At 36.2% G+C, this 17,321-nt stretch overlaps 1 protein-coding gene across 1 annotated transcript; it reads right to left on the bottom strand.

The window, feature by feature from the left end:
- Nucleotides 1–189: 189 nt before the first annotated feature.
- On the bottom strand, nt 190–16,038 carry slc30a7 (solute carrier family 30 member 7). Its single transcript, XM_079890406.1, has 11 exons — nt 15,833–16,038; nt 15,214–15,315; nt 11,906–12,019; nt 11,655–11,742; nt 11,428–11,557; nt 11,184–11,336; nt 10,966–11,016; nt 7,882–8,017; nt 2,201–2,291; nt 1,719–1,868; nt 190–1,619 (listed from the first exon to the last, which is right to left on the bottom strand). The coding sequence occupies exons 1-11, from the start codon at nt 15,910–15,912 to the stop codon at nt 1,572–1,574; spliced, it is 1,143 nt and encodes a 380-aa protein (XP_079746532.1). The 5' UTR covers nt 15,913–16,038; the 3' UTR covers nt 190–1,571.
- Between the last annotated feature and the right edge of the window lie 1,283 nt (nt 16,039–17,321).

The raw sequence follows: 17,321 nt of genomic DNA, 5'->3' as shown, positions 1-17,321 counted from the left end.
CGTCGTCATGGTGTAGGCCTATTTTGTCGTTCGTTTTTTTTCTTTTTTTTAAAAGAAGAGTTTTATATTTCCAGTTAACATTATTTTAAGAAGTAACTGGTTGAAACTGGTTCTGTGATAACACTCAAGAATATCTTGTGTGTTTCTCAAAGAAACATGGTTTATTCTTACAAAGGAGAAGGGAAATTTCAGTGTAAAATTGTCTTTATACCCTTTCAGTGGTAGGGTTGAAAACACTGCTTTCAACCCATCTGTGAACAATATTGTGGTTCATGAATATTTTACCTAACATTAAAGCAATTTTACATATATAAAGATAAAATCTAACATGTTGGTGCAATTTGAATAGCTTGGTAAAAATAAGGTTTAACAATTGGTTTGACACTTTAATGTGATATTGTCCTGAAACTCATAACCTCAAAATACATATTTGGACCATTCAGAAGCAACCAAACATTTTCATATGTCCTTTCTTCAACCTATTGCAGAACAGAATAATTTTTTGTTTTGCTTAGATTTATAATTACAGCTGAAAACACGAGGTAAAAGGTTTATTTATATGAGAAATTCACTGAAGGAAATCAAGCCATTTTAAACTGGAAAAGGTCGGTGTGTCCAGACAGGACTAAACAATCTTGATTAACTGTTTCCACCTATTACTTGAAAGGAAATAAACAGTAATAGCCTCTGACATTTTACTGCAAATATGTTGAAGTTGGCTTCTGATGCTTGTACCTTCTTTGTGCATTAAATAGGAGTTTAACGATTTCCATTCAAGTCATTCATCAGATTTTTTTTTGAAAACAGCTGCCTCCTTGTCGTTCTGTTGATATGAGGTTTTAGAAACTTTTTCATACAAACTTTACACCATGCATTAAACAGCAAAGCCAAATGCAAAGGAATGTTTTAATTGTAGACAACTCAAATTCATAAAGATCCAGTTTTCATCGCATTCATGTTGACCATCAAACGCGGTCCAAGCGATTGTCCATGATCGTTTTTAAAAAGGCACTTAAGAAATTGCAGGCAAATCTGTTTATGTTTACATAATGGCATTAGCAAACAATTTCTGCACCTCTTTACAACTGTGCAATTGAAACAAAGCAGGCGATGTACAAAAAGAGTCAATGAATCACATACTGCTATTTTTTTTTTTTTTTTTTTTTACAAATGTCCACTGAACTCCACATTCATACCACCAATAATTAAAACCCCATTCTGATCATGGAAAAGGGCGCCAATTATGAGGAAAAGAAACAGTTTGGTGGGATCATAAAAGTAAAAAGCAATGGGGAACTTCAAAAAACAAACTTCAAATGACCAAGAGGGTGCAAAAATGTTGCAAGTTCTTTCTTCCCTCCAAAACATCAGATTGTTGTAGCTGGTCAGTTGTCGTTTTCTGGCAAGAGTGGAGTCAGACTGCTGGACTGCACCAGCTCCATCTTGATCCAAGATGGAGGTGGAGCGACAGAAACCCAAAGAGATGGGTTGAGGTGGAGAACTTCCCCACAGCAGCACAGAAGGTCTTTGGTCCCGGGACTCCCAAAGATCAGGAGAAATTTGGCCGACTCCTACATGGCAGCCACCTCAATCTGAACATACAGTTGTCTGACACCAACCTGGGCACAGGGCGGAAAAGATCATGTAATGGAAACTTTGAAATGACCTTTAATGAGCGAGATGACTTTGTCAAAGCCGTATTTTCCAACAGTCCCCACCTGTGTGAAAATGTTGTGCGTTTGGCTGAGAAGCCATCTAGAATCTGCATCGGGCGCCACAAGGAGTTTGAGTGTACCGATGTAGACGTCTGTGCAAAGGGTCCAGAAGTGAGGTTCTTGAAGGTTATAGACCCCCTGAAGCTGCTGGACCTGCAAAGAACATCCTGGTTAGCAAATGCAACCTCTGTTTTTTTTTGCAATCTTGCAACGGGACATGCCATGTTAAGGCCAAATTCGTTGGTTATCTGGCAATGTTTAAGGACAACCTGGCATCACCATTTTGCAGTGGGATAAAGTTTAAAGATCAGACCCTCAATAAGGTGTCAAGTTCCTCAATCTTCAAATGTGGCTACTTGGTTAGCTAGTTCATTTTTGGGACAACTTGGCTACAATCCCAGTTGATATCCCAGATTATCGTGAAACTCTCTCTAACCAAGTAGCCAAATATGAAGAACAGGATCCAGGAGATGGAAACGACTCACCCTTTGGTAGCATTCAGGAAGGGCATGGTCCAGAGAAGGAGGCGTCCGTTGCATCAAGATTCCTATGGACTCCCTGAGCAGAGGAACCACACTGTGGGAAAGAGGAAAGTGAGAAATGAGTCGCCGTTCTATCAGAAATTAACTCAATGACGCGCCAAGTACAAGGCAAACTCTGGCAACAGGAAGGGACGCCACACATAAAGACGTCATTGGGTATAATTTGGTTTGTGATTTTACAGCTTGACACATCTTGTTATAAAACTGGGGAGAGGAAATTCTGTCATAATCCTAATGAAAAGAGTTCTTGTTTGTCACGATTTTTTTCAGAGCATGCTAAACATGGTCCAACATAAACTTGCCCATCTTATAGTTGGGGTGGAGTAGCAGAGAGCTATACTGATGTCATTCCAACAGATGTAGTGCGCGTGAGCCGGCGAGCAACCCTGAGCACACTAGGATAGATATCCAAACCCATTCATTCTGCAGAAGAATCACTTGGCAGAAACGGATGACTGGTTAGGAAAGGACTAAAGACTATTTCTCTCCTAACCAGTCAGCCGTTTCTGCCCCATCAAAGCTAGGTCTTGGCTAGGCCAGCATCTTATAAAGTCATCAGTCCTCTTTCAAACCTTCAAGGCCTGACCACTGCTCCATCTGGGAACCATTAGAGGGTTCCTTGGTTTGGACTTCACGGTCCCTAATCTACTCGATCACCCCCACGTTCTCCTGAACTCCTCCCTGAAACCCCAGCCTCAGTTTGGGACACGCCAAAGTGGAGAAGCTGATCGTTGTCTCTCTTAGACCTTCACAAAACTGCAACGCAAATGTGGCAATCAACAAAGAAGCATTTCACAACATTTGACCTTCTTAAAAAAAGTCAAAAACACCAACGTCAGCCTTAAAAATATTTTGCCCCAACATTGTTTTGATAAATTATTACAAACTGCAATCATATTACTCACAAGGCTTCGATTTCACAACAGTCATGTCTTGACTCGGATGAAATGTTCCTGCCAGGTGCTACAGACTTTCACTGCCCTACTTTGAGAGCACAGATGAGTAATATTACACTGCGCTCCAGAACAATCTATAGCTTTACTGACTACTCAGGACTCTTTGTGGTCAAGTAACATTAGGTAATGCGTTAAATGCACTTGTTAAATTGCAACGCATGCAAACATTTTTGTTAATACTTCACTTAAAATGACCGTGGTTTACCAAGCAACCGAACAAACTTGTAATCTATATAAAAGCCATATAGGAACATGATACCAGAGCCTGATTGGTCTGTCTCGTCCTTCTTCGGATCTATCAGCTGGAAAATAAAATGAATCAAGTCTACTAGCAGACTGACTGCATATATATAATTTTTGTTTTAATACATTATACGCAATTTTATATAGGCCTACTACTATTCCATGTACACTCTTAATTAAAATTAGGTGCATTTATAAATAAATAAAGAAGAATTAAGAATAAATGCTGTTTAAAGTAGTGTTATATGGAGTATAGCATGTCCCATCACAGAACATGCCAACTTCCTGAAGGATTTTTTATTGTTTGTTACCTATTCCACTGCAACATGTGACCATATGTTTCCCATCGACATGTACTGTGACAGGTCATCATAAAACTGGCCACTGTGCATTCCTCTCAGTAACTGGTCTGTTTGTCCCTCTTTTAGAAAACAAAATGAAAACAGGAAAGTACTGGATGAGGGTACCTCAGACCTCTGACATCATACTATTGTTCTACACCTTCCTGTTCATTGAAAAGAGGCACTCACCGTTTCACTGGTGCTTGATCGCTAACCTGTCCGAAAAAACCCTGTAATGCAGTTACATTAGTGACTCAGCCAGCCAAAATACAATTACGTGCGAGTGTCAAGGGTAAGCTGGCCAGTGACATAGACAAAATGTCACCACCTTGGTCAGGGTGGCAATCAGGATAAATTATTTCTGCACGGACGAATGTAATCACCTATGAGCTTTTTGGAAACCAGCTTGGAGTCACAGTAAAACACAAGCACTTCTAAACCGCACAGAAATTATTGGTTATCACGCCCAGACAACCTAGTCCCTAATTGGAGCGCAGAAGCATTTATGACACCAGAACCACCGCAGGAATGATGTGACCTTAGTGAAGTCTGCGTCTGAATCGGCACAGTGGGAATTAGAGCAGGTTCTTTTAACTTGAGATTTATATGGAAAAGGAAACAAACTTTTTTCATTTCTAGGGCAAGAAGTTCTAGGGATTCTACCACAAAATGCTGAAGGTGATTTACTGCTAGGAACCTACTGCACTCAAGTTATGGTCAAATAGCTATTAGGCCTTGAACATAAAAAACGTATGTCTGGATTCAAGGGCATAATTTTGTAGTATGAGTGTCTACAGACATTTGAACATCTGACCAGCTCCGCCAATACTTTACTATAAATGATTACTAATACTAAAACTTTTTCTCTTGCCACAAAGCTGATTGTAAAAAGGGGTCCAGTCTGAATATACAAGACAATTTAAGTAAACCTGGATGAATCATCTGTCTCATTTCACCTAAAAAATTAAGACTAATTTTAAAAAAAAAATTAATTAAATATTTTATTTTTAAAATACAAAACAAATCATATTTAGAGTCTACTATATTTTTTATAAATAAATATAGCTAAGTAAGTGATTATATATTAAATATATTAGATTAATTATTTGTTATATATTTATAATATTATCTAGCCTAATAAATATATACTGTATGCATATTTCATATATTTAAATTACTGCATAACATTTCTTTATTCAATTATAAATAAATCATGTATTTTATTTTTGTATGTATTTTAATTAAATGTTATGCAAAAATAATCAAATTGTTTTTAAATATGCTCTATAAGAGCTAGAACTTACCAGTTAATATGAAATTAAAAAGAAATCAAGTTAACAGTGAACGTTCATTATTTTAATATGCAGAGCTGAGCTAAAATAAAGTGAATGACGCTGCATGTATATGTGGCTTTTTCCCCACCAATTAAACACCATGAATTAGAATTCTGAAAACCAGTACGGTGTAAAGTAGCTAGTTATGCAGCCAGCACAGTGCTAAAGCACATTATGTGAAGAAATACAGTAAATCAAATAACACAGTAACATGAAACAAAAGCAGCTTTGGAGAGACAAACGAATCCATCCTCAAAGGCCCAGCTTAGTACACCCAGAACAAATGTTAATTACTGTTAATGTTCCCTACGCACCCATTCCTTGGGCTTTAGGCTGTGACTCAAAGCGATTAGTGGTCTTTGGAAGACTTTGGTGGTGGGGGACTGCTGTAGGTCACAGCAGCAGGACTCCTCCACTCCCTCTTACTAATCACAGGGTACCAAGACAGCTCCCCAGATATCCCCTTAAAGCAAGGCTACCGCACCCAGAGCGGCCTTAGCTAAACACGCCCCGGTTCGCGTACAGCGGGGGGTCTTTTGTGGCGAGTACCGGCGCACATGGGTCACGCCTCAGGTGCGACTGATGAAGGAGAAGTCATTCACCCTAGTGAAAGGTCAAACATCTGAATGTGAGCAAGATGGCTGGATCAAAATAAGGCACTCTACTGAGAATATCAATCTCACAATGTGGGGTGCATGGGAAAAACGCTGTCCAAACAAAGCAGAGTCCATCTTAATGATCAAACGAAGAACCACAGACATTCCACCCGGCCAATTATGGTTTATCTCTCACAAGACTCGAACAATAAATGATTCTGCGGTGCCAGACGTGCACAGACATGAAGTTCAAACGCATAAGAGAGAGTCTAGAGTTGCAGATGAATTTGTGCTTTGGTCCAAATCTTTCATGCTGGTATCATGTGTTTAATAAATCTATATACGCAACAGGCCGGTTTCCCCAAACACATTAAGCCTAGTTCTGGATAATGCATCACTTTTCTTGGGCTGTTTTCAGAATAGCATACTAGAATACAACTATTTCTACAGTATATAGTATGCAAATTTCACAAGTACCCTTGACCTTCTACATTTGGCAGAAAGGGTGTTTTATCCCACAACTTTAAGTGGAACACAACAAAATACTTTGAAAAAAAGTCAATGGGGTCCAAAATTGTTTTGACGAAAACAGGTATACTACAGTATCCCACAATGCAATGTGTCTGACATGGCCTTCCAATCAGAAGTTATTACTTCCTCAATTTAACTTCTTTTAACTCATTCTTTGACCAATTTGACATAAATTGACAAATTAAAAATACAAAAAGTTTTAATTTGGGTCATGTGATTTAGAATGTAGCTTGAAATGCCATAATAAAGCAATTTGACATACTGTTCCACATAATATTTTTAAAGTGTAGCAGACTGTATGCAGCATTTTTTTTTTATCAAGTGTCAGAAGAGCAGAAGAGCCTTCTTACCAACCCCCCCCCCCCCCAAAAAAATCTTACCAACCCTGCTTGAACAGTAGTTTTACTGCCCAGTATGCTAGTATTCAATTGTGAACACAGCCAGGACTTTTTCTTAATCTGAGGTCTGAGAAAACCAATACAGGTTTAGTCATTTCAAAATCTGTTAGCGTCAAAAGACAATGCCTACATATGGACCACAGGAACGAGACGTCTAGAGCTTCATGAGATGGAGGCTAAGCTCTGTTCTAGTTTGCAACAATTTTAATTGTGTGCTCTGGAAATGAAGGGCTTTCCATTTTCATGTGATACCTTTGTGTGTGTGCCATACCAGATCCGCCTCCAGATTGCACCTGAATGAGACCGAGACGCCGTCACGCAGGTGCAATGTGGGAAAGCTGCCATACTCTTAGCCTTACTCTCAATTCTCAGTATTTGCCACTCTGCAAATGCATGGAAAACTCAAGAACAGAGAGGAAAAAATGTCTAAGCTGGGGTCTCTGACATAAACCTCCCCTCTTTGAGAAACAAAGAGAAGGAAAAATCCATCTTAAAAGATGCCTTTGTTGCAGTAACATTCACAGATCGCCACCACATTCCAGAGGGAGAAGAAAAGCCTCAAACACGGACAAGAGCGAGGAAGAGGGGGGTTGGAGAGACGAGATGAATATACGGGAAAGACTTGTGCATTTTGCAAAAAGGGGTTTGCGCGTTCTCCATCGGAACGGTGGTATTTCACTGAAGCACAGTAACCGCAGGCCATCTGCAATTTAAACATGGGGCACACACACAGCAGCTCCTGCTCAAATTTACACAGCCGTAAAGCACATTTACCTACATCACACCGAAAAAATAAAGCCTATTCATCACCAAAAACTATCTGCTGCTTTTTCTGAGATTATGGAGGAGGAGTGGTAGATTTGGTAGGTTTAAAAAGCGAACAAAGGCACAAGAATGCTAGACAAGCATGCATATTTCCCTGCTCGACTGGAGTTGTTTGAAAAATGCCACATGAGAGGCTCCAGTCCTGGGTTTTCTGGCTTTGCCACATGTTGAGAAAGTGCTCTGGGCTCCACCCTCCGAGCGTGTATCCTGTAATTCACCCGGCTGGAGTGCCAACGGCTCCACAGGGCTCTTGGTGAAGGGCACTGTGAAGTGGCTTTTGTATGATCTGTGTTGGGTGCTGTTGAGGGTTTCTGGGTGGGGTTGAGGGTGGAGGATGTCTTGAGCAGAGTCGAGAGAGGTCAATGCTCATAATAGCGTGGGCCGAGGTGTGCGTACTCACCTCACTCCTATGAGAAGTGCGATGAGCATGGAGCAGATTGGGTCTGCGATCATCAGGTCGTATTTCTGCATTAGGATGGCTGATATGATGACTCCGACACTGCCCAATGTGTCCGCAACAATGTGAAGAAAAACTCCTGCAATGAAGAAAATTTGCATTTTTTTGAGTCGCTTTGGATAAAAGCGTCTGCTAAACAAATAAATGTAAATGTTAGTTGTTACAAAACCTAAAAAAACCACACATTACCATTCAAAATTTGGGGTTGTTAAGATGTTTTTAATGTTTTTGAAAGAAGTCTCTTATGCTCCCCAAGGCTGAATTTATTTGATTAAAAATACAGTAAAAACAGTAATATTGTAAAATATTGTTATCATTTACAGTAACTGTTTTCTAATTCAGTACATTTTGAAATGTAATTTATTCCTGTGATGCAAAGCTGAATTTGCAGCATCACTACTCCAGGCTTTAGTCACATGATCCTTTAGAAATCATTCTAATATGCCGATTTTGAGCACAAGAAACATTTCTTATAATTATTATCAATGTTGATCATCTGCTTTATTCTTGTGGGGAAAAAAAATTCAGGATTCTTTGATGAATAGAAAGTTCAACAGAACATCAAATTTTTTTTTTTTTTATAAATCTTTTGTAGCATTATAAATGTCTTTACTGCCACTTTTGATGAATTTAATGCATCCTTGCTGAATAAAGGTGAATTTCTTTAAATATATATTTATATTGACTAGATGCACAGATATGAACATTTTAGCTGATACCAATAACAGATAATTCATTATATTTCAAAGCCGATAACAGATATATATTGGCCGATAAATCTAAATCCAAATTTTCGGGCCAATAACGCTAACATTAAAAACTAAAATATGGGCCAGTACCGATATGATAGCCAATATATTGTGCATCCCTAAAACTGACCTCAAAATTTTTAAAGGTAGTGTATATAAATACATACAAAATTATTCAAAATTTATTTTAGGATATCTCAAAGTATTATTAATATATGTAATATTAATATTATAACTAAATCTTTAATATGTATAACAAATTATATTAAAATTAATAAAAAAATAAGTGCAGTGCGTTGAAAACCCCTGCACTAGGGCTTTTGTCTACATGAAAGGTCCTGGTTTTCACTTAAAAATCAGTAATATTGAGTAAATATTGAGTCTGAGATGAGGATACAACATTTGCTAGCACCCATATTCAAAACATAACGACTGTGGACAGAACTTGCTGTCTGGGATACCATGTCTAACTGATGATGTAATTTCACAAACAGGTAATCGAGAACATCCTAGAATGAATAGCCAACCTGTAAGACTGTCCTCCCTGACAAAATCTCCAGAATATATCAAAACATTCAATACTCCGCTAAAACCTTGAAGTGAGTTAGTCAACTTTTCCTAAACTCAAAGGTCTGTACTGGCTGTCCTGTCTTGACACTGGAGAATAGTTGTGGACTGTGGTGTGATGGCACGCCATGAGACAGTCCACTAAGTCCTTTCCTTTCCCCAGAATGAGATGACATACTTGCGGTTACTCTCAGTTTTGCAGAAAGCATGACCGCAGCATTGGAGCAAACTCTCTAATAAGTGAAGACCCCGTCCAAATGCGGTCAAAGCAAATACTAGAAAAATATCAAGAATGCTGGAGCTCACCGCATCCTTATAAACAGGCTGTGTTTTGAATAGAATACTAGCTTACCAAATTATATGCAGGATATACTGCCAACAATTAAGACAATAAAATAGTAATGGGAACAGTAGACAAATGAAAAAGAAAATGACCTGAAAGTTTGTTTTTTTTGGTATATATATATATATATATATATATATATATATATATATATATATATATATATATATATATATATATATATATACACACACACACACACACATATATATACATATACACACTACTATTCTATTATTCATTAAACATTAAAAAAATTAAAAAATAAAAACACTTGATAAAACACATAAATCTTTATTATTAGAAATATATTAATTTTCTTAATAATAATAATAATAATATCTATTTTTGAAAAATAATAATAATAATAATAATAGTAATAAAACTATATTCCATAATATTTTTCCCAAATAACATTTTGGGAAATTAATAATATTAATAATTGTATTTATATTATTCTAAATTGAAATCCAATTTAATAATGATGATAATTGTGTGAAAATGTCAACCATTGGCATTGCATTTTGGAGAACAGTAGTCTGTGCAGTGCATTATATTGCATACTGCACATTTTGGCAAACACAGTACATTAAGTATTCTACGCACTGAGAAAATTTGCATACTAAGCTCTGTGTAAAAGGTAAGAGTAGTACACTAGAATGCTATTCCAAACATAGCCAAATTAGACATGACGAGCTTCAGGATGGAAGGTTGGTACAATCTACTTGCAATTCATCACTGTGAGTGGAGAAGAGGATCCACGGCTGGGATGGAGGCGGCGTAACCTTTTGCACTGTCACCTCCTCTCCCCCCCTCCCCCTTCTCTACATGGTCCTCCCTTCTGTGCCCCGTTCTTTCTCCCTCGAGCAGGCCTCCCAAAGGATCCATTCTCTCTCTGTGTGTGCCAGGGTGAAGGGGACAAACTACTTTCTCTGCTCTGCTCTTTCCCACACAAGCTCGGACAAAGGGATTTAAAGCGACAGTGTACCGCACTTGCTCTAGTGTCAGTGTTAACCAGGTTAGAGTCCAAGTCAAAGGTTAGAGGTTAGGATGGTCAGAGGTGTCACTTCATCACACATAAAAGTCCATCATCTAGTCACATCTTATGTAGACCACTCATTTCAAATGTTTTCCTTGCTTAAATGAAGATGCATAATTTTCTGAATTGTTACGACTACAGAACCTCATCTACTAAGAATTCAAAATATTGACCGCCTATAAAAGAGGAAAAAGCTGTCTAGACCTGATAGATGTGGTTGTAAATATTTTCATATCTGGTACCTTGCTAAAAGCATGCTGATTATCGTTAAACAAGAGATCTCTAGCGCCATCTGGAGGTGACTAAACATGAATAAAAAAAAAACATACCTTGTAATATCTGCTTGCTGGCGCCTTTCCCCGGTGTGTGTGATTGGTCATCTGAGGACACAGACAGATTAGAAATGAATCATGCTATACCAGACACCATCACGATGTATCAAAACAGCTTCTAAAATTTTGCCACAGCATGACACCAAATAACACATCTGATGCATTAAAACAGATACATATAGCACGCAAATCAGTGAGGTAACTTGAGGTCTTACCGTGGCAGTGGGGATCGTCATGCGAATGGCCATGCCCTCCGTGTGAATGCCCATGATCATGTCCATGTTTGGACTCATGACTGTGGCCGTGGTCTCCATGACTGTGTCCATGTCCCACACTCCCATTAAACAGAGAATGACTGTGGCCATGGCCTTAAAATTGTAAACAAGATGACACATCTATGAAGAAGCACGTGTGTGAACGACTCGGACCGGTTTCACCTAATAGTTACAAGATGCTTACCTTCACCATCGTGTGAATGTCCATGTCCTCCATGCTGAAAAACGAATATTCCTACAAGATTCACCAACAGCCCTGCTATGGACACCGGGAGCAAGCGTTCATGGTGCACATCAGGGGGTTCCAGCGCCCTCTGGTGAGAAGACGAGATGGCATCATTCATAAACAGATTTGACTGGATCAGTGTCACTTGGCAAGTGAATCAACTGTAATCTTATAATCGTACGTACCTCTACTCCTTCTGAGAAGATAAAGAAGGCGGTAAAGATGAGGAAAAGGCCATTCACGAAGCCCGCGAGAACTTCTGCTCTGACATACCTACAAAAATAATCAAGTGGGCTTGCATTAGAATGCAGTGATGCAAGAAAAGACAGGCGTTTCCTGTCAACACCACACAAGCAGAAGTATATCCTTAATAGGAAACTTGTGTCATTGGTGCTCTAGCACAAAAGTTGTTTTAAGTTGTGAAGTGGTCTCGCACCCGTATGAGAAGGAGTCGTTGGACCTCCACCGTGAGATGACTGATGCTGCAAGGCCTGCCAGGAGAGCCGTGCAGTCGAAGAACATGTGAAAGGAATCGGATATCAAACCTAAACTGAGAATCAAAGCAAGACAAAAAGGGAAGCGTTTAATAATCATGAAACCTGAGAACTGCATCCCACCCCATATTGAGGTCAGAGTCACGTAAGGCCTTTTGTTAGACATTACTCACTCTTTCATTTGAAGACAAAGATATGTTCATACTGACAGAGATTTGAGTGTCAAGTATTGTTGGTTGCAAGTGGGTCAAACTGTGCAATTAAATAGATAAATAATTTCAGTGAATAAAAATGTAAGTAAAAAAAGAATATTATAACAGATATACTCTTATTAATGTTTATATTTGTTTTTAAATGTACAAATACAATTAAATAGTTCATTATAATAATAATTCAGTTTCTCATTCTCAAATGACAGATAGACTTTAAATAATACGAAACGAAATAAATTATTATTAATATAATTACTAAAAGAATTCAAGCTTTGCTGCAAGCACTCCCATTCGCATAATAATTTCAAATGACAGATAGTGTATTAAATCAATTATAATAAGTAATATTTTTTACATAAAATTATAAAAAAATATTATTAACATCATAATAATAATAAGACTTCACTATCTGCACTTCCATTTGTAGGATTTGTGTCATTAATTTGCATAATACTATCAGTGTATTAAATAAATGATTATATTAAACAACAATAATAAAATGTAAACAAAAAAATTATTCACGTCAACTGGAAAAACAAAAACTTCTACTAACTGTCATTGCAAATTGCTGACAGTGTTCAGTCAAATAATAACCATAATAATTGATGATTAAAAAAAATATGAAAAATAACTATTATTATAATTTACATATTATTATCAGTGTATAAATAAATTATTATAATTAACAATAATAAGTATTATAATAATAGTATTGTTGTTATTATGATGAATATAGTAAAGATAATCAATTATTACAATAATTACATATTATAATTATTACAATAATTACATATTATAATTATTATAATTTTTGTTATTATTATTCATCAAGTAATAATAATAAAGCTTCACTGTCTGCACTCCCATTTGTGGGATTGTGTAATTTGCATAATATTATCAGTGTATTAAATAAATTATTATATTAAACAACAACAATAACAAAACAAACATAAAACAATAATTCCACGTAAAAACTGAAAATAAAAAACTTCTGTTAACTTTGTCATTGCAAAATTGCTGTCAGTGTGCACAATTTACTAATAAACATCATATATATATATATTAGGGCTGTCAAAAGATTAATCGCGATTAATTGCATCCAAAATAAAAGTTTGTGTTTAAATAATATATGTGTGTGTGTACTACTGTGTATAATTATTTTGTATATATAAATACACACACATGCATGTATATATTTAAGAAATATTTGCATACATATACTGTATATATTTATATATAATTTATATTATATATATAAATATAATTTTTTTATATATAAATTACAAATTTTTCTTAAATATATACAAGCATGTCTGTGTATTTATATATACAAATTTTATTATACACAGTACACACACATATATTATTTAAACACAAACTTTTAATTTGGATGCGATTAATCGCGATTAATCTTTTCACAGCCCTAATATATATTAGAGGTGGGCATAGATTAATTTTTTTAATCTAGATTAATCTAGATTAATTTTGAAATTAATCTAGATTAATCTAGATTAAAATGGCTCATTTGAATTCTGCCGAAGGCATTCAGAATATGTGTGCTACCCAAATAATGACTATAAAAGTAAGTCTTTGAGAACGGGTTTCTCAAGCCAGGTGGCGCATTAGACCAGGGGCTCATCTCCTGTTTCCAAAATGCATCACAAACTGCTTGAGAAAGCTGTTCTACTCATAGACTGTAAAAGGTTACTACTGTACTGTTACCGATCAATTAGGGATGGGCAATATGGCCTAAAATCCATATTGTGATATACATTGCAGCCTCTTGCGATAACGATATTAAAATAAAACCATTTCAGAACAGGTTACACAGACCCTGCTAAACAACTACTAAATGTTTTTTTTTTTTTTTTTTTTTTTTTTTTTTTTTTTTTGAAAGGGTGTATGTAGTTTTGAGAACATATATTGTGCAAAACTGTAAGTATACAACATAATTTTGCAGATAAATAAAATTTAAGTACACTAGCTGCAGAGACTTAAGTAGGTCTAATGTTTATTATGGCTTGGAGCTTATGAAACCCCAAATTTAAAATTAGAATATTGTCTAACTGATGTCTTTTCAGTTAAAAAGAAACACAACAACGATTCTTAAAATTGGGCGCTTTTAATAAAAAGAGATTATGTGCTACACCACTCACTAAGATATATTGGGAATAATACGCGCGCGCTGGTATTCAGTGATATGTTTCGTTTTGAATTTGAGGTGGTAGAACGGATTAGTCGTGTGTTAACTTACCGAACTGTTACCCCACACAGTCTACGTCGGACGGCTTAAATCCGAACCAAGTCCAAATAAGGGTTGCACCGATCTTTTTCACCAGCTTTCACTTTCAGCCGTGTTTACTTAAGATGACGACGAATATGATGCGTTGCAGCCGGGTGTACCTCGCGGCCGCGGGTAGATTGCGTCATCATAGCTTGTGTAGCTTGAGCCAGCTCCCAACGCTCCCAACCCAACTTTGAGAATAGATTAACGGCGATATTTTTTTTATCGCGCGATAAGAGTCTCGCGTTAACGCAGCGCGTTAACGCCGATAACGGCCCACCACTAATATATATATATATATATATATAGTCTAAACTCTAAACTAACAATGTTCCAACCTCAATAAAAGGTATGTATGGTGTATAAATGGAAATATATGCTGTGATTAATATACAATGGCATACAAATGGTTAATGCCACTTTCCCCATATTTGGTATATTTGGAATATTACAGCCGTTTCTCAAAACCAAGCCAGATCTGCTTCACTAAAAAGCATTGTTAAACATTCAAACATACCTATATGCTCACATATGCCGTCTAGATAAAACACCTAAATAGGTTTTGAGCCACATCCTGTATTTTATTAACTTTGATCAGCCATCAATCTCACTTAAAAGATGACAATGATAACAGATAATGGGAGAAACTTCATTCAAAACATTCCTAAAGGCCCAAAACAAAAGCACACTAGCTCATCCCACATTAGACATACGTGGCATATTCTTGTGTTTGGCCCCCTCCTGTAAACGTTACCTGTTACTCCATATGCCGTAACTCAGCTCCACGAACGCGAAGGACAGGTTCAAACACAGGAAGAAAAACAGATTGCGAGAGGTTTTATCGGCAAGAATTGATCTGGGGAAGAACACAAAGACAAAAATAGACAGGGAGGTTCATGACCGATTCATTTTAAAAAGCGGACTTACCAGACAGACTGGCTGTAACTTAAACCCACAGCTAACAAACACACGACTGAAGTTTACTCAAATGAAACGCTCTGGGGAAATGACATGGGGTCCAAACACACTCTTAATAGACGGGTTTTGTTGTGGAATATATTTGAACAAATGTAATAAAGTAAATTGAGAGACATTATACATTTTGTTAAATGTTAACTTCGCTTTGCTAACATCTGTCTGGCTGAACGATAACCTAAAGCTTTCTGCTTCCTTGTCATATCAGTTCAAATAACTTTTCAGGATGTATTTATTCACTCTATATATTTTGTAAAGGAATTAGTCTAAATAATGTCTTACAGACACATTTTAATACAGTTTCGCGAGCTAACTAGCATGCTAACTGCATTAGCCACACAAAACCCGACAGCTGTGAGTGAAACTCAATGAATTATTATACATTTAAGCGTCGTTACCTGAACCAGCCCGATAACTTGACGAACAAGTTGAATTTGGCAGGCTTGTACTCGTCATCTTTGATGGATAACGGGAGCATGTTTCAGCGAAGCGTCTCCGGTTAGCCGTTGAGCAGCACTGCGGCTTCACGAGCGTCTGGACGCAAGACAGCGCCGGGAAGTCATCGCGCCGACGTCGCGCGCGTCATGTCACTGACCCGGTCGGTGGAACTGGTATTGAACAAACCCCACAGATTATCTTAAATAAATATATACTCATTGTAATGTTTATCTCGTGTAATGTGTTTTAATCCATTCATCTTTGATTATCTATTTAAATAGTTAAACCATTTATACATCCATGTTAGAAATATTCATACATTTTAATTGTAGGCTATTACTCAGAAGTGAGGTTTATTTATTTATTTATATTAGAAATATCCTTCTGATAATATGCTAGTAATGAATATTGTCCTTCTAACAATAATAAATTATCCTTTAATTTATGTATTTGCTTTTTAATCTATCCAACCAGTTTTTAAAAATTCTGAAATAAAATGATTAGAAATGAAACTAAATTTCAGAATATAATAGACTGAATATTTTATAAGAATTATTATTTATTAGACCAATTATTTTCATATGCAGAAGTTGAGCATATCTTATAATATCATTGTTGTCATTTATTTATGAATGTCACAAATATCTTTCTAACATTCTAGCAATATATTAAATATTATCCTTCTAACAATATCATCAATTATTTTCTCTTTTCATGAAAGGTTGAGTAATTTATTTAAGGCCCTATTTCATTTTTTTCATCAATTTTTCAAATTTTCAGATATTCCCATAATAGTTTTTTTGTATTAATATTATATATATATATTTTAAATATTTATATATATAGGCTATAACGTTTTCCAATTAAAAGGTTTCTTCTTTGTGTGAATGTATTGATCAGAGATAATATTTAAAAAGACAGAAAGGAATATTAATTTATGAAATTGCTTTGATTACTTATGTTAGTACCATAGACTGTAAAAAATAGGTTAGTACATAGGTCAGCTCATGGCAGATTATTGATAATGCATTTTTACATCACAAAACCGCCAGGTGTCACTCTTTTATCATAAAGTTAGGCACACGCTTTTAGTAGAAACTTTGGTCAAAGATCTTTTCTTTTTTTTCTTCAAAACTTTATTGAACAATATAAACAGACAACAGACACTGATCTTAATCAGACAGAAAACAAGCATCATAGCATAAGATTAAGAAAATATAAATAATAAGTAAATAAATAAAAATTAATTCAAGTAAATAATAGATAAAGTTTAAGATCCTCTATCAAAGTCCATAAGATTAAGGCACCATTTTGCTTCATTAATTTTAACGATAAGAATGACACAGTTCCTTGTGAAAAAGGTAAACGTTTGGAAGTGTTTTCAGGGATCTATTCTTCATCTTCCAAAAACATACCAAATATTGTACATTTTCCTTTATTAATACAGGT

The sequence above is a fragment of the Squalius cephalus genome (genome assembly GCF_949319135.1).
Source record: "Squalius cephalus genome assembly, chromosome: 13".
Taxonomy (NCBI): Eukaryota; Metazoa; Chordata; class Actinopteri; order Cypriniformes; family Leuciscidae; genus Squalius; species Squalius cephalus.
This window is presented reverse-complemented; position numbering and strand designations above follow the sequence as displayed.